Here is a 23,563-nt window from a genome sequence, read left to right on the forward strand (position 1 = left end):
ATGGCCACCTTACAGACCACATTTTCCACAAAGCTCTGATTACAATCGACAAAAAGCCTTTCTTCATTTCAATGAATTATAAAAGATTTACTGGTAGTTATAAACATTTGAAAGACATTTGAGTGATTGAAATCACACTCAATGTAACACCAGCTTAATATACTTGCCATACAGATGAGCATAGCAAACCAAACAATTCTAGAGCTCAAATAGAAGATTGGGTTAAAGGAATTTTCCATCTTTAAAAGATTGGGAAAATTTGAATGTTTTGAGTATGATATTCTATGAATGAGAATCATTTCTCCTATCATTGATCTCAAACACAGCTGTTTACCATTGAAGTCTTTCACGATTTGCTTTGTCACTAATAAAGAATAATTTAACAATTCAATAAACCAAATTATACATATATAAAACAGAGTATCAGCCATAGAAAAGGGGGCCACATATGATAATGTGACCTTAACATTAATAAACACCCATTATGAAGATCTGAGAGATTTGACAATTAGAAAAATAAAATGATCTAAGTAAGTCTAAACTATTTTGTCATAGGTGTCCCATTTTGTCCAAGTATTAGGAGTCACAAACATAAATTGATAATACAGGTGTTGATTCAATTCATGTTAGGTCTGATATAAGCTGTAATCTGGTAATACAACAACAAGGGCCATGTCTTATCAAGAATTGATATTAATCACAACTAATACCCCTTTCATAGTGCTTCTATCGGAGTTACACCGATGAAAATACTGATTGAATTTTCCTTAGGTAAACAAAGGTGAAACCGCCGCTTTCCCTGCTGTCCTTTTCATACTGCGGGTAAAATTCACTCGCTGTGGCGCAATTATTAAGCCCGCGCTCTATTTGGCAAGCACGCAGCATGTTCAACAAAAAGTCAACAAACACAGTTGGTTACGATAAAGCGCGTGTACACTGCGACCTTTGATCATTTTCATCGGCCTTTTAATCGGTGTTTTGTCCTGAACGCATTCACAGTGGCTGTTTCATCAGTGTCACACCGATAGAAAGAGAATTTAATCACCCATTTCTCTTCTTTTCATCTGCTATTCTATTGGCTTTTTCTACTCGGTACCATTCATAGTGGCCGTTTTATTGGATGCGTCCGGATGCGTCCTGTGAAAATTAGGCCAGTTTGAAAGGGGTATTATTTACGACTGATATGCAACTCTTTATAAGACGGGGCCCTGAATACAAAAAAATCCCATATTTGGTGAGTAACATCAGGGACAAGATAGGTTAGACTCGCCTATCTAGGAACAAGACCAGTTTCATTGACATCAGACGTTATAGTTCAATATTTTTGTTGACTACGATGTTTGGGTTTTGATGAAAATGAGTAGCATGATCTCTGCCCATGAATAGGGCTTCACTCTGGAGGGCTTCATCTAAACTGATCAGATCATCTTTGTCAGTGTCAGCCATTACAATCAGATGGTCAACCTAGCAGAATGAAAACAAATCAAAAAAGAAAGAAAATACTAGTATTAGTAATTCACTATTGACCCTGAAGACTATATAAAACATACTGGCCTATATTTTCAAAGACAATTACTCAAACCAGGAATATTTATCAAATGATCTCTTTTGCGAAAAGTTATATTGGATATCATTTATGTTATAACAAGATAATAATACAAGTATAATGGATTATGGGTGAGTGTTCTGAAGCATAAAATGCACATGATTATAGTTCTGTAAACTATATTTATTTGCAATTTAATCTTGCAAGTTTTATTTGATATTTGATGGGAATTCAGAGATTATAGTATTGTCAATGTCCGGGCGTTGTTAGATCACGTTTAGCGAGCATGCAACGTTTGCGTACATGATATTTCACTCTGTATGCACTGTACGTACACTGCAATGTCTATGCAGACTTCCTATGACTGTACGTATATGTATGATTATTATGGTATGACGCGCCATACTCCGTAATCGCTCCGATACACACACTGAGTTTCCTTCGGGAGATTATGGCGGTGTCCGCCGGCTGCCCTCTATATACCCAAGCGTGAACATCTTTGAAGATAAGATGAATGATAAACTCACCTCCCTTTCAGCCTGCTCTCGGAATGATTTCTCCTGGGATTCTAACTCAAAGATTTCTGATCCTTCCAGCTTCCCGTTCCCGTCTAGATCGTGCTCTGTCTCAAACAATCTCTTCTCCTCTATCACCCACTCTGGTAGTTCTTCCTCATCTAGATAATATAAAGGTCAGTAATAATCATGCCATTACATTTTACATATGAAAAAACAACTGCCTGGAAACAATAATTATTATATTAGGATTATGTAGAACAAAAGAATTAATGTGTACTTTGAGGTATGATCAAATGAAAAGAATCGATTCGATCTTGCCTAAAAATCACATGCACAGCACTCAGAAATGGCGATATAGGACTGCAAATGAAAGTTAGGTCCAGACTTTTCAACTATTTTTCATATTATTTCAAACATGAGGGCATGTCAAGAGCAGGAAACACTTCTATTATATACCGGTACTCTTCCACACCAACGTACAAAGAGTAAGAAAGCTTACAAATACCATTTCATCTTTACCAGAACTCAACCTTCTCCTTTAAAGTAAAGATCATATTCCATTGTGTCATTTCCTGTTTTTAATAGCTAATACACATTGTATTAGCCCAAAAGGAACTACTAAAGGGTATTGTACATAGTACATACACCATCTCAAATCTGCTAAATATAATGACATCACCCAATAGTAGATTGTACTTCATCATCAGAAGAAATTAAATATGGTCTCATATATCATAATAAGGTCTCATATTATGTACTTTCAGCTTCTACCAATATTAGATTTAGTAGCAGGTGACTTTTCATCCACAACAGTAGGCTTTCTCAGTCAAGCCAAATGATCCTAATTCACACAGTTTCTTGTTGTCTGCTGCCTCGAGATCACTGGAGCGAGGATAGACAACAGTATACTGGTAGCCAAAATACCTATTCAGGCCCGAGATTAATCCTTTTAATGTTATTGGATTCTTTCACCTAGCTTTCTTGGCCAGAAGTGTTTCAAAAATAATAATATGAGTATTCAATGTCGTGTGTATTAAGGATACTGCTAAATGGTACATGAACACATTATTCAATGTAAAGCTCTTTTAAATTCTTTCAGTCTTTCTTTTAGTGTCCTCCCTGTTTCTTCAGCAAAGGAATGTCATTATAACGATGCCAGCTATAATATAGCATGCTTTTTATTTTCTTTTATGGGTGACTTGTCCTTGTTGTGACCTACATGTAGCTTGCTCCACAGTATGTTTGAGCTTGCTACACTTTGCTACAGCAAGCAAATATTAAAGCCCCACTGTCCTACTTGCTCCCTCTATATAGAAAACTTCCCCAATCGGTCCCTGTTGGTCCCCCATGATCCTCTATTTCTTATGTTATTTGACAGCTGAGTTGATGAGATAGCCACCTGTCAGTGACCTCGCTGTGTGGTCTAATCCCTCCTATATAGCCACACTAGTGTTGATAAGCTTTAAAGGTAAAGGCCAGTATTGGAAACGCCCCAATTTCAAAAAAATGAAATGGAAGCTCTTATTACCAATCATGTGAAAGAATATGTTTTGACTAATACATGATGATAAAATTTTCCTGGGAAACCGCCTACTAATTGATATATTTGGTAAATTAGTTTATCTATTGGGATGTGATAGATAAAACGCATGTGTCGCGCACATGTGCGTAGTCCTATATACATCTTTCTGTGTACAGTGCTTGTAACTTTACCAAGACTGGGCCAAATTTCTTATCATTTTGATGATTCCAGAACCTTGCAGTACACACCAATACTTACAGGCTAGATGATCAACCTTTTTTGATTGATTCCACAACGTTTCTTTCACAATGCAATCGCATGACCAGAACTGATCTTTATCTTTAAACATGATGTTGTAAGGTTAAATAAGGTAAGGACTACTTCCTGAACATACTCCTTCTTTCCTTCCTTCTTACTGTGTGAGTGTGTGTGTGTGTGTGTGTGGGGGGGGGGGGGGGGGGGCTTGTAGCTTATATTTTCTTTGCTCCTTTCAAAGCAGGGTTCCAAGGAAGATTGGTAGAAACTCATACTACAAATGTTAGTCTTCTTGAAAGAAAATTGGTATTCAAATATATAAATATATACATTTGTGCATTTGTATGCCTTTAAAAACCAATACCGGTACCTAAACATGTATACAAAAATTTAAAATAATCCACAAAAACAAAATCTTACCATCTTTCAGTAAAAAGTCTCCAATGAACTCAACAACTTCAATGCCGCCATCTTTATTTGTATCAAAATCTTCCAGTGAATCCAGAATGACCACTTTCTATGCGCAAAATGACAGAAAAAGAAAAATGGTACGTGTAAGTTTTATTTCTTGCGGTGCTGATGTCGTTTCAGATCATTTCAATCACACGTTACTCCACTAAGAACTTTGTATATGGTGATCAATATAAATCAGTCTTTAAGCATGAATCAAGAATTCTAAATAACTAATTATTATGATATGCTAACAAACAAGAGGAGAACAACTGGAGAAAATTTAGAATTTTGTTCAGGATCTTATCTCAGTATAACATTGAACAATGCTCTACAAATGAGGAACAGGAACTCATACTTTTTTCTCAATAATGTTCATGCTTGAAACGAAGTAATACAAGAATTTTAGTTATCCTGTGAAAGAGTATTACATTTCCTACAACTTTTGAACGCAGCAATCTTGCATGTAAGTCATGATTAAAGAAGTGCAGGTGTTTAAACAGAAAGCATTGTTCATGTCTTGGTAAAATCTTGAAACAAGCAAAACTACACGGCACAGTATTAAAGGGTTAATAATTGAAAAGGTCATTATCACTGTTTTTTAAACAAAATTTGCAGTTATAGCCTTTTACCACTTTGTTTGCGAATTGTTTTCAGAGACATGGCATTTTATTAGAACAATGTAGCAAAAAAAAAAGAAGATAATTGCTGCCAATTTTAAGAATAAAAAGTGACCAATTAAGCCTGTCCTGTAAAGGGATATTAGTTCCATCTTACCTCCATTTGTTTGTAGAGTCTTGGATTGTGAAACATGTGAAACTCATTAGGAGTCAGGAACCCATCTCCATCACTGTCTGCTAGATCAAATGATCTCTTAGATCGCTTGATATGCTGTAGCAAAATAAAGACAAAATATTATTCAATTCCGATACCAGGATTTATGTTGCCATTCACAGAATATATCAAGTGATTTGATGCTTCTCTCCTCATTTTGGAAGTACTTTGCTGCAGTATTTTCATAATCAACATTTTCAGGAACTGTCCATTTTATATGAATTACATGTATATTTTACTTAATAATTTATACCCAATAGTGTATACCACTCTCTCCAGCCAGCTTCATACCGATGTCTTAAATTATCTTTTGTTTTTACACTAAAAAAGAAGTAAAGTACATTAATCTCATAGTGTCTAGTGATATTTACTAGTATATAGCATGGTTATCTGACATATGCTTCAGCAACATCTAGCAAAGGCTTATTTTACTGAAAGTGTATGATGTGGGATTTTGGGCCTTTTGGAGTTAGGTTTAGGCTTTGGGTTTAGGGTTAGGTTTAGTGTTGTACTAAGGGTATATTAGTAATAATTTCCAACTTAAACTACTGTTATAAATTAAATTCAAAGCTTTTTTGGCAGAACATATATCATAGAATTATGGAAAGGTGACATTATATTATCCTCTGCATTTAGAAAACATTGATAGTACAGTCAAACCTGTCTATAGCAACCGCCCAAGGGAAACACAAAAAGTGGTCTTTGTAGACAGGTTCCTTCAGTACACATTTCAACGAGAAATCCATTTTCAAGGGAAACAAAACAAATGTGGTCTTTGTGGACAGGCGGTCGCTAAAGCAGGTTTGACTGTATCAGTAAATCAGTAATGCATCAAATTAAAGCCTATCTGCAGGTATCTCATCAAATCAGCTCTCAATTAACATAAGAAAAAGGGGACCATGAGGGATCAACGGGTACCGCTTAGGCATTGTTTGCTATATAGAGGGCGCAAGTAGCTACAAGTAGTGCAGTCCCACTTTAAGTCATATTTTCCAATGTACAAATTGGCTTTTGTTCAAGACACACCTTTGTATACTCTGCCTGGTTTTCTTCCATCTCCTCTCCCATTGCATAACCATAGACATGATCATGATACTCAAACCAAGACACCATCTTATCTTTATTCTCATCAATGGGATCCATGGAATTCACTGCATCTTCTTTATCTACCGTCAATAAAGCTTGGAACATCCACTCAGTCAACTCATCTAGTAAGGAAAGGAGATAGGAACCAAGAATAAAGTGACAGCTTCTTATATCTATATTCATTCTCTTTTTAATACATGTTATCATGTTATTTCAACATTTTTGTTTTTGTTTCTAATTTTAACTCGTAATGGAGTTCAAATAAAACTAGATGGAACTTCGACTGCGCGCAGTCGAAAATGATGCCTCCGTCATAGAGCAATTTTACAAACCAAAACAGAAGAAATTTTTCGAATTCAAGTTCAATTGTAATCCATTAACAGGTTCTCAGAATATTGTGATTACAAGCTATTTTTGCATACACAATGAGCCCATGACCTTTGACCTTATAAACCAAGAATCTACTCAGTTCATTGGCTCTGCAAGAAACATACATGACCTAAGTTGGCAGGAATCCATCAATCGGTTCTTGAGATAACGCGATCACAAGCTGTTTTTGCATACATAATGTGCCCTGTGGCCTTTGACCTTTGACCTTGTGACCCCTACATCTAATCAGTTCATCGGCTCTGCAAGTAACATACATGACCTAAGTTTGGCAGCAATCCATCAATCGGTTCTTCAGATAACGCGATCACAAGCTCGTTTTGCATACATAATGAGCCCTGTGGCCTTTGACCTTTGACCTCGTGACCTCAAAATCTAATCAGTTTTTCGGCTTTGCAAGTAACATACATGACCTAAGTTTGGCAGCAATCCATCAATCGGTTCTTCAGATAACGCGATCACGAGCTCGTTTTGCATACATAATGAGCCCTGTGACCTTTGACCTCGTGACCCCAAAATCTAATCAGTTCATCGGCTCTACAAGATACATACACGACCAAAGTTTGGCAGGAATCCATCAACCAGTTCTTCAGATAACGCGATCACGAGAACGGGACGTACGTACGGACGGACGGACAACCCGAAAACATAATGCCTCCGGCTACTTCGTAACGGAGGCATAAAAATTGTGCTTTATTCTGTAGCAATAAACTTGCATATAAGCCGAGACAAAATAAAAGTTTATTAACCCAATGACTGATGAATTCGTTGATCCCCATAGGCTTAATAGAAGAACCACCTGGAACCGGTTTCACAAAGCCTTTTTACAATGCAAACCTACAGGATAATGACGCAAATTGACAAATCCAACCCCAAGAATTATTTTCAGTTTGCTAACTATGAAAGAACAAGAGGCCATTCCATGAAGCTAGCCAAAACAAGAAGTCGCCTTGACATCAGGAAAAATTTCTATAGCCAGAGAGTTGTAAGCAAATGGAACAAGCTGCCACAAACTGGAATTGATGCTCCCACACTCCTCAGCTTCAAAAGCCAACTATCCAACCTGGGTTTTTAAATGGGTCCCGTGGGACCCCCTTAACCCTGCCACACCACACTATCTACGGGATCTTCATCACCACGATGGCGAGGTGTGGACTTCAAGGTATATTCAAGGTAATGACAAATGACAAAAATAAGTGACAAATCTGCTGATAACCAATCAGAAGCAAGGAGTTCATTAGCTTATAACCAAAACTGTCATTTGTCACTGATGACAAGTGGGTTAACTATTCTTACAGTATCTCATTTTTATAAAATTGTTACTACAATCTTCATCTGTTTTTAGTGAAATTAGAATCAGGAAGGTCACATAATAGTAACAATAATAGTAACAATAATTCGATAACAATACAATAATAATACTAATACTAATATTAATTCTGATAATAGTAAGTTCTTGTATAGCACTCATATCTGTCAGACTCGACACTCCTGGCGCTCCATGGTTATATTCCTGGCTTTGATGCTAGTGCTGTGGCAGGGATTCTAACCTGTATACCTTTTTGGTAGTCCCAATCCAGATATGTTACTACTAGACCACAGCATCTCTACATCTAATTAGACTAACCTTTACTGATTTGTCCATCTCCATTGGTATCGACTAGTTTATAAACATCTGAGAATACTTCCTTTCTCTTCTCATCTGAGAGACCTCTGAATATCTTTGCTCTTGTCTGTGGGGTCAAATTTCAAAATGATTTTACTCATGTAAATCACAGGTTTCTAAGTGGCATTATTGGTTTCTTCTCCATACATATACATGTATACCTAGGAGACAACTTCATAGCTCACTGGCCAAGACGATGGGAGAGCCATTATTCCAACTCGAAAACGAAGGGAGAATGCTTCACAAAGCTATCGCTATTTGGCTCCTGCTCTCACACCTCTCACTCTTTGACAATCTCTCTCTCAGTTTCATACTTGGCCTCCATGTAAAAACGTTCTACTACATATATGTGATGCCACCTTTAAACCTACCTATCCTTTTTATATGTGTACTACCAACACCTGCACCAACTGCAGTTCTCCAAACTGGAGGAAGCCAAGCAAAGAAGAAGAAGACCTAGGTATCTTCCAAATTCACACCAATATTCTAGAGAAAATTCTACACTTTACAAATACAATATGAAATTTGAGCTCTTAATTTTGTTGATACTGTAGAAGAATAAAAACACAAAAACACAGATAACTAATATTGTTATTCAACTATGTGATAAATAATCACAATACACATCAACATTTTCAGAATGCTTGATCCATACATACATGTATATGAATTTTAAAACGTACATGGTATATTTTTCTAGCTTTCTATAAAAGAACAGTTTCAAAACAATGTACAACAAGGAGTCAAACTGTTCCTTTGATGGATGAGCCACTTATTTAACATCTAAATATTGAAAGTTTTGAGAGAATTTTTTTTGCCATGTTTCAATATAAATGTATCCAGTATTCATATCTTCATAACATGAGCAAATGTGATTGGATAGTGGGCAGCATCTTCTTAGCGGAATATTTCTGAATAGTGCATGAATATCATTTATTCTTATATAGAGTAAACAATCAATCACTTACCTGTCCTCCAAGAAAAAGTGTTTGATCAAAAGAATCCAGATGATCAGCTCCTGCATAATGAGGGAGGATATCTTCAATCTTATGTGTGTCTTCCTCATTTAGTGCATTCTTTGTTTGAATAATATTCACCCCTATGCACAGTATCAGTACTAGTACTATGATAAGACGTGCCATGATTTCGCTTGCTCTTGTACAGGGGAATTGCTGCAGGGATAATAAAAAAACAACAACACATAATTATAACAACTATGAGAGTACTAAAGTTAACCAGAAAAAGAAGTTTACATATATATATCTCAATTTGCAATAATGTACTTAGATGTAATATAATATCAATATCTCATGGTTTTACTTGTGCAAACCATGAAAATTGATAAGGATTACACAATGGATACATTTATGAGAAAGCATTGTACTTTTACTCTGTAATCAACATGAAAAGATATTATAAAACAATGATGAAGATTGAGGAAATGATGTGTCATGCTATGAATATCAATATCAGACCTTAATGGCTTTGCTATAGTACAACGTACAAAAGTACAAAGTACTCTTCTTCTTCTCTCTTGTAGAGAGTCTAGTGACCACAATTATCTTGCAGAATGTTATGTCACTTTAAGGAAAATTTCTTCTTGCCATCAAATAAACAAAAAACCCTCTATCGATTCTCAAACACTAGTGTACAAAACTCAACAGAATTCACTTCAATTGTCACTTCAGCGACAATAAATAACACCTTAACTATTAAATAGCAGTAAATAAAATCAGTTAAATTCATTGATTTTGGAAAAAATCCCCCCCCCCCCCAAAAAAAAAAAAAAAAATTGAAATCTATCATCATCCCTGGCAAAATCTGAAAATGTTGCTAGTCTACATATTCATTGTGTGCATTTTTGGGTCACAGCGCTAGGGGACGAGTGCTAAAATCTCTGAGATAATTTGACCCACAAATAAAGGGTTTCCTATTTCAAGTTAATTCACAACATGTTGTTTATTTTGTTTTCAACCATTTATTTTATGGATGCCGAAGATCTATACATATTCCTTAGACCCTATATACATTGCGGGTGCCTAGTTGTCGATAAACATATCTTCTTTTTCTTCTTCTTGTTCTCCCTTCAGTTTTGTCGGAGATCAGCAATAGGATGTTGCTTGTGACCACTAGTTTTAACTGGGATGACGTGTACTTGTGTGCGAAGTTCCGAGACCCTATTTATAAGACGTATAACTAACGCAAAATACATTTTATGGGACTGAGCTAAGGCTAATATTCACATTAGCAGATACTAAATGGACCCGATAAGAAATATGGCGCACACATTTATAACATTTATGATACGAAAAGGTACTCAACAATATAAGTTCAATACCAACCATGAATACAGTGTAAAATAACAATAACAAAAGTGATACTCACAGAATACTGCGTCTCTTTTCCGCTGGACTTTTGCTGATTCTTTATTTCCGGTCGTAAGAAACGCGTACGCGTACGTTCAAAAGTTTACCTCTCAATTTGAGCAATCGGTGACGCTTTTAAAGCTCGTAGTATCTTTTTATGTAATAATTATTTCAAAATTCATGTAATAATTAAAAAATAATATATTGAAACTAATTATTAAATTTAAATTGTAAAAACTATAATGAATTTGGGTGTTATTAAATATTACTATATTTTGTACAAATAGTAATTTGCTTTTGTCGTCTGCTAGAAATGCGTCCGCGCGTACGTCTCATAGAGTTGCTCTCTCATTCGCTCTCATCTTATGATAATACATTAGAAATGCGTACGTCTATGTGTTTTTTGTACGTGCCAAGCCCTTATCCAGCTGCTGGGTCAGGACCTTTTGACAGTAAATTGACGAAAGAAAAACGTATATTTCTTCGAATTACGTGGTCCTTTGTATCCGATACTTCCCTTACGATTTCTTTTCGGCATTTTGTTTCGATTGGTAAGTCTTTCAATCATTAATTCAACGTTATTTTACGGAAATATGTGATAAGACATAAACAAAGAAAAAGAAAGACGTGTGGAGAGAGTGAGAGACAGCGACAGTGCATAGTGAACATGTGTAGTTGAGTGTGTATTGATGTGTATGCTGCTGCTGGCAAGTAGTGGATGATGTGTGTGGCGCTCTCGGAGCTCGTGGATGTGGATGAGATGGGAGTGAGGAGAATCATCTACTTAGCTTGTTTTTCATTACTTCCCATGTTTCTCTTCATTCAGCTAGTTATATTTCGTTTATTCATCAGTTCAAGGCATTTCACTGTCATAATAGGAACATTTTAAACAAATAGTGTTTGAAAAGTGGGGCGCTGGAAATGTGTTATGATTTGGCATGACCTTTTTTTGCAAGGGAATCGAACAAGGCGAGGGTATAATCTAGATCTAGTGTTTTGAAAGTTGAATAGACCCTATGTAATGTTCAATTTTCAGCTTGAACATTTTTGTAGATTGTATCTACATAGCTTTCAATTAAGAACTATGTGAGAAGTGCTTCAGAGTTAGATAGACATCACATCAAATGTGACTGTTTTGGTTTTATGTCAAGTTGACAACTGATAAGTTCATTTGCTGAGCAGTGATTGTAATGATAACAATGGAGTATAAAATAGGATCTACTTCTCATAGGCCTACTAATACTAGTCTAGGAATATGAGAATGTATTTCATCATATCAAGTTGTAATCTCTAATATCTGTTGGTTGAAAATAAAAATTAGTCAAGATTCTTATTTCATCGAGGAGTATATTACTTTGATTCACAGAACTTTTTTTCAGTATGTTGATGTACACTGTATGATGTACATACACAATATTCAGGGAAAAAATTAATATTTATTTTTTGGGGGCTACTTTTCAAGCTTACCTGCATGAATATAACATTCTAAAAATTTGTATTGAATTGAACTCTATGCAAATTTACAGGGGCTCTTTTCTGATTTTCGGGGGCTATTTTGGGCATTTCAGGGGCTAATTCGCCCCGAGCCCCAGTGTATTTTTTTCACTGACAATATTGCACACAGGGCACTACACTCTTCAATATACTTTATTTTTAAAGTTGGTAAATTTCATAATTTTCTTTCATATTGAAGTAGGTCTGAGTATATTTTTGTGTATTACATATTTTTATTATAATAAAGTTAACCCATATTTCCATTCAAAATATGATTATTTGTACTTGTAGTACTTGAGGTATACAAGATTTTGATAGTTAAATGGAAGTTAACTCATTGGAAAATAGAGTAAAAAACTATTGGATTTTTGGGCAACAAGATAATAATTTTATGTGTCAAAAACTCATAATGGTAATTTGCCTCGGGTAGTTCTTTGCTTTGTGCATATTTTTTCCATAAATACATGGATGGTACTGCATTCTGATGAGTCTACCCTGGATTTTAAAAAAAGATTATGGTGATTGTGATGTTAATGGTTATTATTATAATTATTGATATTTGTATCATTACAATCATCATAATTGTCATTAGTTTTATTATTATCAATATTATGATCAATATTATCATAATTCATATTATTATTATTTTCTTAATATTATTTTAGTAGTAGGCCTAGTAGCTTTTAATACTATCATAACATAAAAGCCCCATCTGTTGCTGTCTCCAAAGTTATGTTGAAGACGCACTTTTTTCAGGACCTTTCAAATAGTTTTTGTCATTGTGTATCTGTAAAGTAGCACTGTTCAGAATTTTGTTTCATCACAGCCAGTAGAATATATTTATATAGGTGCTGCAATATATATATACTGTAGATTGATCTAATTACAACTTTTTCTAAATTATAGCCATAATTGTGATTGGCTGAAAATTCTATTCTCTTTCCTACCTTGATAAACTAATTTGGAGCAAAGCAGACTGGTGAAAGTTTGAATGAAATTGGACAAAGAAATGAGGAAGTTATGAATCACTATAGATATGGGCTACCGGTATTCAAATTTTTTGAGTTGGTAAGCTTTGCGATAAAGTGGTGGACAGCTACATGTATGCCATCACATAAAATAACTAAAATTTTAATTTTTCACAAAATTATGACTTGGGGTTATGGCCGCTTTATGCTTTCTTTACATTTTAATCGATGATGTTATCTGAAATCCATCATATTAAATATGTTTCAATTAAGCTTATATTTTCCTTCTTTTAAAATTAGCTTTAATACACATTGAACGGTGTCAGGTGCACGAGTTGAAGTATTTAACATTAAATCAACCTCTGTATCAACTGTTTAAAGTTCAATAGAGGAAGGTCCATATGTGTGTTTTGTTAATTTGGAGTAGCTAATTCTGGTAAATGGCACATGGGAATGTGTGTGAACACAAATGCTGGTATTATTAGGAAAGGCTACCAGAGTGTAACAGAGAATAATGTAATTATAACTAGACTACCAAAGTAGGTAGTCTCATCCATCTAAATGACTAAGACCTTGTATGATGTTTATGTTGCCTTCGTTTCTTTTCATTCATTTTATGTACATGTACAGTACGTATACTTACCCCACCTCACTCCCATGTGTGTGCGTGTGCATCTCGTAATCCCCCTCGCCCCCTCTCTATATTGTACATGTATCTCTCCCCTTTCATCTCCCCCCCCCCCCCCCTCTGTTCCATACACAGAGAGAAATGTTTTGTACGTATGTATCTCACCCCCTCCTCCCTCTCTCTCCTCCTTTCCCCTCTCTCTCTCTACTCCTCCCTTTTCTGTTCCCCCACCTTCTTACTGTTTTTTCTCTCTCTACATTGTAAAGATTCTCACCCCCTCCTCCTCTTTCTCTCTCTTTCTCTTCCCCTCTCTTCACCTTTCTCTCCTCCCTCCTCTTTCTCTGTATCGTGAGATATACCGGTACATGTATGACACTATTTATGAGGAATGATGAATTTTACAGTCTCTGGGCGACCCATATAAATGTAGTTTATCTTACAGACAACCCTATTCCAATTGAGCATTTTCAAAATGATGATACTGTAAGTACAATTTCCAATTGGGGTAAAATTTCGAAAATGTGAAGACTACGAGATAGGATGTACTGGTAGTGAATCTTTTAAGGGATTGTTCAAAATAAAGGCATATGAGAAAGATTATTGGTGTACAACAACATGATGGAGTATTATATTTTTCAGCAAATTATATTTCATATATTTCATATTTGATGGCTCTACTATATCAGAAGCACTTCATCAGATTATTTTCTGTATTTCAAGTTTTCAACAAGGGTTGTTTCATTTGTAAAGGGGACCATTAACAAACTAAAAACTACACATCATTGCCTTAACCACCTCCCCCCCCCCCCCAAAAAAAAAAAAAATAGTATGAGACATTCAAATGGCAACAGATTAAAGAGCATAGAGTGATCTCACTTAAAAGCCAAAATCATTTTCTAAGGGTTGTGTACCAGTATGTACTATGAATGTTCTACTGACAATTTTTTTTTACAGTACACACAACTTATTTACAAAATACAAGTACAGTGTATTTTAACCTTTTTTTGTTAATAGTGAATAGTGAAGTGTTTCAATGTGTCTTCTTTGCTTCATCTTCATAAAGCGTCTGATGCACTATAGACTGCATGTCATGCATTTGTAAGACTTGATCAGGCTTTGAAAAATGTGGAGAAAAAAATAATGTTCATCTGAACTCTGAAGTTCTTGAATTATAAAAGATACCTAGAATTATATACAATTTCATTAAATGAAATTTCATCAAAATTGCCAATACATGGATGTATAGTATCTGAAATAGCACATGTATTTCCTTTTTTTTTTTAGATTGTGAGGTAATTGTAAAAATACTACTTCTACATCTTCTAGACATGCAACCAACTTCAAAACATACAAAGTCAAAGGATTGTACGTTTATGTTTATTTCCCATTCGTCATTGGTGGGCTTCTATACAAATCAATGATATATCAGAATATTGGTAGATGATTCCATTTGCAAGTTTCAAGTGGACATCATTAAAAGTAAGCCATCATCTCTATATTAGACAAACATAATAATTGATCAGTTTAAAACAAAAGATGTACATGTATTTCAGATTGGAATATTGTTTGTAGGTACATACTTTTCAGATTAAGCTGATCATAAGAACACTACCGGTAATACATATAAAAGAAAGAAATCAATTACAAATTGATTGCCTAAAAAGAGCACCCTCATTTTTAAAGGTACAGTAAAGCAGAAAACAATAAGCCACACATACTACACATGTATGTCTATTGAATTTGTAAAACACATACAAACTAATGGAAGTTTAAAAAAAGAACAACAGTTGTATATTTGCATTACATTCAAGACTTCAAAGTATTTTTAAAAGTTTGGTATGAATTTAAGTACATCCATGTACAAGTAATATTACTGGGTAAATGACAAGTAAACACGGTGCAGTCCTGATAATTATTTCTACGCTCTTTCATTAATGCACTCTTTCTATTGCTTACTAAAATTATGTGAAATCGTTTTAAACTATACCGGTAATCCTCATTGCAGAAGATCTGTATTTTCTCAAGTTACAGAAAAAAATCCAACCTGAACAGCGAGTTGTTCTGAAGGGAAGAAAAAAAATCAGAGAAACACACAAGTGACAGTTTGCACACCCAGGTAAATAAAAAATATAAATGTTTAAAAATAATATACAAATGTACATCTGGGAATTTAAAACTGACAATTTTGTAATGTCACTGTCATGTTATGTTGGACAACTCTCAATAGTTGGTTGCAATGATTTGAAAGTTTTGTATCACATCCAAAAGGACAATCACTGGTGATAGGAAAAGTGGCGGCTTACTTCAGTCTGCCAATTCATGTCTGAGGTAGACATATCTGAACTCTAGACATCGAAACTGTTACAGGTAAATATTCCTTTTGGATGTGATACAAGAACTTTTAAATCATTATAACAAACCTAATGTTACTCTCCAGTATACTCTCTCATACAAATGATCATTCTCTAAATATTTCATTGCTAAGATTCACATGGTTAAGAATTGATCTTGACATGCTATCATTCATAATTTCATACCGTTCTTAAGGTTTGTTCAGTTTCCAACATTTCATCAACCCCTTTTCTGATCTATCTGCTTTCACGTGCACATGTAGTTTAACTAAACTTGTTACAAAAGTTGGATTGCTTTAATTCCAGAAGACCAAGCACAAGTATTAAACAGAGTAATGTCAACAAAAGAAAGAGATGATGGTCCATTTTACTTAACAAATGCAATGTTATTTGACACTCTGCTGTGCATTGCCATGATTTTGTCTTGCAGCAATTCTTCTGGGCATTGTGCCCAAATGCTTCCCAGATGCTCTTGAACCAGTTCCTCTATACTTTGGGCTATACTAGACACTGTCGTCTCAAGTTCTACGGTGAATATAATGACAGCATCTTTGTGTGGAGCATTTTCATTGTCGCAGTAGCTGTGGAAGAGCATGATAGAACATGGTGGTAGCTTGTCAAACTGACGAAGGAGGACAACTTTTCTTCCATTGTTGAAGCCATTCTCGAGGTCGTTGTCCATGTCCAGCTTGGCTTGATCTGCTTCTTTCATGGCTTGCCAGCCACCATCAATGTCTATAATGCTGTCATCTCTCATTGTAAACACGTTGGAGTACAATCTAGCCACATCCTTTGCAACTACATCTAGGATAGATGACTTGGGTTGTCCTACGAGGAGTAAGACCACTGGTTGCTTGATTGTTCCATTCCCTTGTATGTGACCCCACGATGATCCTACAATCACATCCCAGAAAGTGTCATCTAAGGTTTGATACTTGGCCTTTACATGCTCTAATTCAGTCGTCAAGTTTTCCAAACGATATGCCACTGGCCTCTCATTGGATTGAACATTCTGGTTGCAAGTGGGGGGAAAACTTACCACATCAGTGCCACAACGAAACTTCACCACCAACGAAATACCGATTGCAAGAAATATGAATATCTGAAGTAAAGTAGGAGTAGGAATACTCTGTTTTCCTGTATTCTTCCTCCTTTCATATATCTCCTTACTGTCACATTTCATCTCAGCCTTTAATTTATCTGTACGACTGTCTTTACTGTTATCTGTAACAGTGACATTTCTAGCAGAAGCACCGGAAATCCCAGCATCTGTTTCATCAGCTTCGATGTCCGAAGACTTGATTTCTTTTGTCTCTTCATCATCACTAGCAATATCTTCGAAGTCAGAACTCTCTGGCTGACTGTCATCTGCTGCAATGTCCCAAGACTTGGTTTCTTGTGTCTTTTTCTCATCAGTAGTAATATCTTCTGTGTCTGAACTCTCTGACAGACTGCTTGGAAAGGTCTCTGATGCTTCCTTTTATTTTGAGGCTTCCCATCAGGAGAATTCTTTCTTGAGCGGAGCTCGTATCGAGTGGTCCTTGGCGAGCGTGACATCTGAAATGAAAACAAGAAACAAAAATTCAATCCTTGAATCTGACTGTGTAGTTGTCTAGGTCAGAGGTCTGTTTCTATCATCTTCTTGTTCAAGGCAGAAGATAGTTGCATTCATACAGCTTTATTTTGTTGTTTATCCATGGAGAGCAGTAAAAGTGAGGAAGAAACCCCACCAAACTGTCCTTTGGGAAAGCTTTGCCTCCTCCCCCCTACCCCCCCCCCCCCACAATAAAAATTATCTTGATGTAAAATAAAAGCTTTTGTCATCTTCCAACTTTAATAAATCATGTCTTTTATGAAATTCAGTGTATTCTTAATCTTCTTCCTCAAAATAAAGCTGAACATATGTTCAGGATTATGTTCCACTGATCATCTTCACCTTTTTACAATACTAATGGAGCTAAAATGTGAGTTCGCCAGTAGACTCTTGTTCCTTCTCATACAAAGCACTTTGAAATTGGTCCAGAATTCAACTCAAAATGTGAACATTTGATACTAGAGTGATAGCACTTTGATAACTTCCCACACTTTCCTAATAATAATGAGCTAACATGGGATTTACGTTACAAAAACACTGACCTCTCGTGAGAGTTTACAATGTACACAAAAAAAGCTCTTTTTTGTGTTGCCAATTTACTTCCGGCGTGTATGCAGGAAAATTGCAAGATTCAATGAATTACATGTATGTGCGTGCACCTTAGTATACTTAATTAATGGATATTATCCAAATCGGCAACACGAAAACAGCTTTTCCCTTGCTTCGAGCACTGCAGCAGAACCAACATTGCAAATCTTGTGAGAGGTCAGCATTTCTGTAATGTATTTCAAAGCGCTTTGTATGAAAATAAATAAGAGTCCAGTCCACTAGTGAACTCCGAAGCTAGCTCCGGAGTGCAAGGTTCATCGTGTGCAGGAATAGATTATAAGAATCCTTTTTAGGTTTTGTTGACAATTTTACATCACTCTTCGTGCAGGGCTATCGGTGCCAATTACAAGTGTATAGGCCTACAGTAGTACAGGGCTAACTTCATGCACGCTTACGAGCCCACACTCCATCGTATAACGCGGTTTGCACCTGTATTGTGCAGCAGTTTGCCATGAATCCTGAAATCCTGAGAATGTGTATAGACCTAAATCTATAACTAGATGATAGATCCGCTAAGTCTTTGGTTTTCTAGGGAAAATACTTCAAAAAAGATAAGAAAATTGACACGAAACAGGTAAGACTAAGATTACATAACAACATTTAAATCATGACCATTGTTTGAGCAATTGTTGAGGATTTAGTGGATTTTTGGTATTTTTTAGTAGGGTACCTCCTAGACCGAAAGCTTCAGTCTCTCTAATCGTCGGTTGTTCCACTGAGACTACGTCTGGCTCCACTAGACCTCCGATTACAGAGACTGAAGTCTGGGGACCTCTTTCTGTGAGGCACTGTACGGAACAAATGGTTCGGTTCGACCGGACCGCGATGAATGAGATATGCAACGAGATTTTCACTCTTTACATCCTCATACATGCTGCAATATGACAATAATTTAGAGTCTAATTAAAAATAACATATATATAGCTTATTTGACTTACGATAGCTTGCTCATTTAGATCCTAAATTAATGATTAATCCGAGAAAGTCTCGTCGTCAACATAATCCGTCTTGGTTTTAGTTGATGAATATTCATTTTTTCTTTTCGAGCGTCCAATAGCTACCGTAGCTACGTACGAGTCGGCCCAGCTTGACCAACGAACTCCCACGAAACGAGTGCTCTGATTGGCCATTTGGCTATGTTTTGGTAGGTGGACCCGGAAATATATCGGCCGCCGGGTAATATTTCGAATGCATGAACGTACCGTTTCACAGTTCGGAAATACAAATTGGATAATTCATATAAGTAAGTCCGTAAATTATACATTTAATATTAAGTTATCAAATTTTGATAACTGTAATTAGGACAAATGACATACCGACCTAATTTACATCTGATTTAGAAATCAGAAAATTAGATCTAAATAAAGAAAATCGGGGAGAAAATTTTTTGACACAAAAAGCTGCCATTGTTGGCTATAGCTACCCCCGCGGTACGAGATCTCTGGGTTGCCATCTGTATTGGGGAATGACAACAAATGTCAGTTTTATTAAAGAAATGACCCAAATCAGATGGTTATTGCTGTCTAGGTACCTCCACGCCGGAGTTACGGGTACGGGTCAAAGTATGGGTACGATTCTGAATAAATTAGCGCCCTATAAACTTGCTACACACAACACAAATTAGCGTCTACGGGACCGGGCCGGAACTGAAAGCCAAGGGAAGCTACTCAGCTCACGGGGTTACCTGAAAGAAGAGTGATCAAACACATGTATATTAATTCAATGTATAGCGAAACAACCAAGGTGATTGAAAAAATATTGTACGAACCTTTTACGAGTATTCTTGGCCACACATAAGGTCAAAAGATGCCAAAAGAGGTCGCGTTCATAGGTCAAGCTCGTGGGGAAATCCAAATAACAGACACCTCTCGGTTAGCAGACGTGAGAGGGCGGTAGAAAAAAAGCAAAGCTCGTGTCCCTGAGCAAAGCAAAGTATAGCATCAATACAAATGTAAATAATGTTTTTTTAAATCAAAGGTTAGAACCGAAGGATGAAAGATTAATTCATCAATTCAGACTTTGGAAATTTAACTTGAATTACTATAAATATCTAATTAGAAAACACGACACTGGACTATGTGTAGAATGCCAGACGACAGAGACAATTGAGCACTTTTTATTATCATGCCCAAAATATGAAAGACAAAGAAGGAGAATGTACAGAGCACTATAGACCAAAAATCAAAATCTAGGTCATTTACTAGGAAACGAGGAATATATAGGAAAGGTGGAAGCTTTTTTAAAAGGCAGTGGAAGGTACAACGAACTGTGATGGTCAGCTATAAAAAAAAAAAGTATTAATTACGTTTTGCTATATATTATCTATTAGTGACAGACTGACAGTGGTATCCTTGGTATAAATTGCTTCATTATATAAATTATATAAATTGCTTCGTTATACGGAGAGAGGCTTAAAACTAACGTCATAACGTAATGGACTGATCGCAACTAATATTCAACCACTTCATCCTTTCCTTCCTAATCAATTCTTTAAAATAACAAGCTGTATAACAATACAGAAAATAACTACTAACAATTTACTGACATTGTTAATTTCATAAACACAACGCCACTAGGCTATCGTCGATCCAACATCAGTAACTACGCCCTCTCACATTGCCTGGCGAAAATCATCCAATGATGATGGAACGCCATTCATCTCAACAACAACAACAACAACAACAATCGAGGGTTAGTCGATCTTGCATGAAATGAAGGACGGGCGCTGCAAAGATTTGTTATTTTACAAAAATGAGGAGGAGGGTTTCCAATTCTATGTTTCATATTTGTTATTTATCTTGTACGTAACAATGGTATATCCGTATAGGGTCAGTTTGAACATAAATCGTATGAATTGCATTTACTTTGTCCAACTAATAATAATAATAATAATAATAATAATAAATAATAATACTTTAAGGGCTACAACTAATAATCATAATTATCATTATATTTATAGGGCGCTTAATACGGGCCTTTTCCAAGCGCACGGGTGGTATTTCTAACTCACTATACTTATTCAACAAGTTTAATAGATTAAACGCAACAAAATATAATAAAATATTACTAATAAAATACAATTCAATTGAATGGAATTAGCTACTTGTGCGCGCCTCCAGTATTCTATAACTGATTAAAAATGTGGGTTTTGAGAATAATGATTCATGTTATCTATATGTCCTCACATTTACATTTATTTTCATTTCACAGCCAAAATATCAAATGACAAGAAAAGCAAAAAACGAAGTGGGGGGGGGGGGATCAGAAAGTAATTGTAACTTTCTTGCAAATGTCAAGAAAATGATATAATATACAGGTTAGTTAGTGACAGGCCCCGAGGAACATTTTTCAAAGTGGGGGGGGGGGGGGGGGGGGACTCAAAGTATTTACAATTAGGTAGAGCGTAGCGTAAATTGGCATGGGGCCTAGTAAGTCTGTTGGGTCCAGAGGGTGGAGCCCCTGGAAGCTAAGTGGTTTTTAATAGGTATTTAATTACGGTCAGATGAGTTTATTTTGATACTTTATTTGTAACACTGACAGGTCGCTATAATTTTGTTTAATGACGTATAATCGTGGTCTGAAGCAATATTTCATACAAATGAGACACTTGTCAAAGATTAGAAAAATTAAAGTTTATTTTTATGAGTACAGTTTACAGGTGAAAATTACTTCTGTTTGAAATATAATACAAGTGAGTGCCGTATCGTCTCTCCTTCTCACATATTTCTAAAGTTTGTGGCAGATTTGTTTTGTAGAGCAGTAAATATAGGCAAGGGTCGCACTTGGCAAAAACAAAATTGAGTTTTTTTTTTCCGGGGCCTTAGTTTGGACCCTCGATATTTGCTTGGGGATTAAAATGCTCATTGATGTACCTAAAACACGAGGTTAAGGTATATAAAGCACGATTCATTTTGTGTTTGACAATTGATATAAGTAACACAAATAATCTCTCAAATCGGGACTGTACTATTTGTAGCTACGTGCGCCCTCTATATACAGCCAGCAAACAATGCCTAAGCGGTACCCGTTGACCCCCCCCCCCCCCATGGTTCCTTTTTGATGAGACAATCACCCGTCAGTGACCATACTTCCTTGGGTATACTTGGGTGTAGAGACAAGCTTAGCTTGTTTGTCCCTCTTTACTGTTGCAATTGTTTCTCCAATACCTTTCTAGGGATGACTTGACCAATTATTTCAAATTCAATTCAAATTCAAAGTTTATTCAACACTCTTCATAAAAACATTTAAAACATACAAATACAGAATGGAGTTAAAATATAAAAAATTAAAAAAAACACAAGAAAGTGATAACAAATACAATGGCAATTTATAAGAGCATTTGGGATAGGGAGAAAGGAGGGAAGTTCCTTATATAAAAGCCTACCCCTAAAAACACACATACAGGAAAACGAGAACAAAAAAACAGAACAAAAACAAAGAACATATTAAAAGTTTAAAACTTACTATCATACAAGATCAGAGTATAAAAAAGATGTCAAAAATTTGCCCATACAATTGATACTGATTTTTATACTTGTTTAACAAGTAGCTTGTTTAGCTTGTTGTCCCTCTTTACACTCCTTATTGAGAAACTATACTGCCTAAGTCTTGTATTGAAACGTTGTTTGACAATCTTGAAATCATGATCATGCAGGGAGGTATAATTCCTCCTTGCCAAACTAACGCAGATAGGCTTTAATATAAAACCAACTAACCCATAGAATTTAATGGCAATCATGTCTGAATTTTTCACATTTCGTCCTTGCATTAAATCCCTTTACGTCTGAGAAACTTAAATTAATTTACATTCTATACGGTGCATCAGGTCAGTTCACTAAAGCATATCGGCCTCCATCCCTATAGACCACTTTGATAGGCTTTTAACCATGTCTTTGATTTGCTATGCATACTACCCTTCCTTTGATAAGCGTTCCAATGTAAGTTTTCCGTTTCGAGGACGTACGATGTTTTCTTTCTTTCTTTCTATTTCTCTTTAACAAACTTTTCCAGAGAAGTTGGGGGGGGGGGGGGGGGGGCTTGAGCCCCGCCGTTCCGTGGACCCTGAGTGAGGCATGCATTAGTAGGCATATTCATTGTTTGGATGTTAAGAATTCTATCCGTATCGCAGTATACGAGTAGTATTCCCCGTCCAATTTCGTTTCCTTTAACTGATTGATTTCTGAAGATAACTTAATTTGACAACTCTCACGTCAATAATAATCGATATGAAATCAATAAATGTGTATTGTAACACGGATCAAAGTGGATTTACGATAGTGGTTTATTTTT

The 23,563-nt window shown here is 35.8% G+C and overlaps 2 protein-coding genes across 2 annotated transcripts; both read right to left on the reverse strand.

Annotated features, from left to right (window-relative positions):
- Positions 1-1,054: 1,054 nt before the first annotated feature.
- Positions 1,055-10,766, reverse strand: LOC752346 (calumenin). Its single transcript, XM_001178487.4, has 8 exons — positions 10,650-10,766; positions 9,233-9,436; positions 8,226-8,331; positions 6,152-6,333; positions 5,069-5,182; positions 4,262-4,358; positions 2,074-2,222; positions 1,055-1,464 (listed from the first exon to the last, which is right to left on the reverse strand). Exons 2-8 carry the CDS (start codon positions 9,404-9,406, stop codon positions 1,309-1,311), a joined length of 978 nt encoding a protein of 325 aa, XP_001178487.3. The 5' UTR covers positions 9,407-9,436; positions 10,650-10,766; the 3' UTR covers positions 1,055-1,308.
- Positions 10,767-14,320: 3,554 nt separating this feature from the next.
- Positions 14,321-20,166, reverse strand: LOC100889561 (torsin-1A-interacting protein 1). Its single transcript, XM_003726792.3, has 2 exons — positions 20,043-20,166; positions 14,321-17,628 (listed from the first exon to the last, which is right to left on the reverse strand). The coding sequence occupies exon 2, from the start codon at positions 17,252-17,254 to the stop codon at positions 16,439-16,441; it is 816 nt and encodes a 271-aa protein (XP_003726840.2). The 5' UTR covers positions 17,255-17,628; positions 20,043-20,166; the 3' UTR covers positions 14,321-16,438.
- Positions 20,167-23,563: the final 3,397 nt, after the last annotated feature.

The sequence above is a fragment of the Strongylocentrotus purpuratus genome, unplaced genomic scaffold (genome assembly GCF_000002235.5).
Source record: "Strongylocentrotus purpuratus isolate Spur 01 unplaced genomic scaffold, Spur_5.0 spur5_scaffold_4, whole genome shotgun sequence".
NCBI classification, from domain to species: Eukaryota; Metazoa; Echinodermata; class Echinoidea; order Camarodonta; family Strongylocentrotidae; genus Strongylocentrotus; species Strongylocentrotus purpuratus.

What these genes read in the sequence shown, in the direction of transcription:
- LOC752346 (XM_001178487.4), bottom strand. Translation starts at nt 9,406, where the DNA reads ATGGCACGTCTTATCATAGTACTAGTACTGATACTGTGCATAGGGGTG. An exon ending in CACTTTTTCTTGGAGGACAG is followed by an intron (nt 8,332 to 9,232) that starts GTAAGTGATTGA and finishes TTGACCCCACAG; the next exon opens with ACAAGAGCAAAGATATTCAG. An exon ending in GAGAGCAGGCTGAAAGGGAG is followed by an intron (nt 1,465 to 2,073) that starts GTGAGTTTATCA and finishes TCATTCTGCTAG; the next exon opens with GTTGACCATCTGATTGTAAT.
- LOC100889561 (XM_003726792.3), bottom strand. Translation starts at nt 17,254, where the DNA reads ATGAAATGTGACAGTAAGGAGATATATGAAAGGAGGAAGAATACAGGA.